Raw genomic sequence first — 2,081 nt, forward strand, 5'->3', positions numbered from 1 at the left:
TCCCCTTACAGGCACCATGTCTCGTCCTACATGATAAGTTTTGCTGTTGGCTTGGGACACTTTGTAAAGCGCGTTGAGCACTCTAGTGGATATTGCGCAATTTTTTTTAAAAGGTACGAAATAATATGTTTGTGTTGAGAATATTGGCTATTAAACTTAACTGCTGGCCAACTAACTTCGCTGTGGTTGTGTGTGTTGGACCTGCGATCTCCAGTAGTCGATGAGAGAGGGCTCTAGTAATGAATGTCCTGGGTTAGATACGAATATTTTTGGGTTCGTGGATAGCTCATACGGTAGAGTCACGCTCTCATCGGCCAGGCGGAGTTGTCGTACCAATAAGGTCACGGGTTCAAATCCCATCACCACCGCGAAAAAAATGTTAATTTCTCTATTGTCTTCTGGCACTTTTCTACTCACTTCATCTCTTGAAATAAGAAAATTAAAGAAACAAAGAAGATTAGTCAAGTCACAAAAGCTATTAGCTAGTGCGGCTATGTGGTCTAGTGGTATGACACTCGCTTTCGGATCGGAAGGTCCTGGGTTCGAGCGTCGCTCGGCGCATAGTTGAGTCCTTGGAGAAGGCTCTTTACTCACATTCTCTCACCGTACTCAGGTGTAAAATGAGTACCTGGCCGTTAACAGCGTTGTCTCTGTCCCAAAAATTTGATTTGTAATATCGCCTGACAGGCGTCATGTCTCGTTCTACATGTTATGTGTTGCTGTTGGCCAGGGACCCCTTGTAAAGCGCTTTGAGCACGTTTAGTGGATATTGCGCTATATAAAAGCTCAAGTTTTTTATTTTATTTTTTTTTATTGTGATATTTTCTTTTCTTTTTATAGAGGAGTATGATAAAGTCCATCGAGTGATGAAGCAGATATGTCCACGATCAAAACAATCTGGGTCAACCACTGATAAACTCCCGTCAACCACTGATAAACTCCCGTCAACCACTGATAAACTCGTGTCTGACAATGATAATCTCCCGTCAACCTCTGAAAATCTCCCGTCCGACAGTGATAATCTCCCATCTTCTTGATGCGTCCTTGCTTTCTCCTCCCGTGATTGATTGAACCCTCTGGGGAATCTTCTCTGCTTCTTCTTGATGATGCGTCCTACCGTGGCCTTCTTCGTAAAGTTATGGCCTGATACTGTCGCCATCCTTATGTTATAGCCCGATACTGAAATCCAAAAGGACTGGCAGTTTGACGTCATTATTTGGTTTTTGCACCGCTTAGTGAGTTGTCGTTAGTAGAGCTCATGGAAACAAGTTATTTTATTGGTTGAACTATTGAATACAACTCACGATTTGTTTTAAAAACTATACGAAAGCCACGCTGATACTGACCAAAAAATGACGTCAAAATGTCAGTTTTTTGCCACAAAAGAAAAACAAATCGTGAGTTGTATTCAATAGTTCAACCAATGAAATAATTCGTTTCCATGAGATCTAATAACGACAACTCACTAAGCGGTGCAAAAACCAAATAATGACGTCAAACTGCCAGTCCTTTTGGATTTCAGTATCAGGCTATTACATAACGATGGCAACGGTCCTACTCCTCGCAGGATTGCCCCCCCCCCCCCCCCCCCCCCCCCCCCCCCACACACACACACACCCTCCATCCTGGCTGGGATTGAGTTTAACCGATATTGTTATATATAATTTTTTTTTTAAAAACCTCACCTCAGGCCAGATCTTCCAAATTGAAGAAGAATAGATAGAATGAAGTTGACGTCACCCAGGTCTTTGGTTTTGTTTTTTGTTTGTTTTTTGGTTTGTTTTTTTTTTGCCATGCGCTATTATGAGTTTTTCTCACTAAACTCTATTAACCAGACTATAGATAGAACAAAGTTGACGTCACTCACACGGATATTTGTTATTGCTTTTTGCCATCCCCGTTTATGAGTAATTCTCAGTAAACTGTATTAACCAGACTATAAACGTTCAAGGTTACACATAGTTTTGTGTGTCGGTCCGTTATACTTCCGTATAGATAGTGTGCAGATGACGTCACTCAGGCTTTTGTCATTGTTTTTGCCATCCGCGTTTGTGAGTTGTTCTCACTAAACTGTATTAACC

General features: G+C 41.6%; 1 protein-coding gene across 1 annotated transcript in view; it reads left to right on the forward strand.

Annotated features, from left to right (window-relative positions):
- LOC144977964 (uncharacterized) overlaps nucleotides 1-1,169 on the forward strand; it is a 39,487-nt gene extending 38,318 nt beyond the window's left edge. The window contains exon 9 of the mRNA XM_078923373.1: nucleotides 841-1,169. Within this exon, the coding sequence (XP_078779499.1) occupies nucleotides 841-1,037 (197 nt within the window). The 3' untranslated portion in view covers nucleotides 1,038-1,169. The remainder of the gene's footprint in view (nucleotides 1-840) is intronic.
- Nucleotides 1,170-2,081: the final 912 nt, after the last annotated feature.

Source organism: Berghia stephanieae, chromosome 8 (genome assembly GCF_034508935.2).
Source record: "Berghia stephanieae isolate SIO BIC M18660-M18661 chromosome 8, UCSD_Bste_1.3, whole genome shotgun sequence".
Classification (NCBI taxonomy): Eukaryota; Metazoa; Mollusca; class Gastropoda; order Nudibranchia; family Aeolidiidae; genus Berghia; species Berghia stephanieae.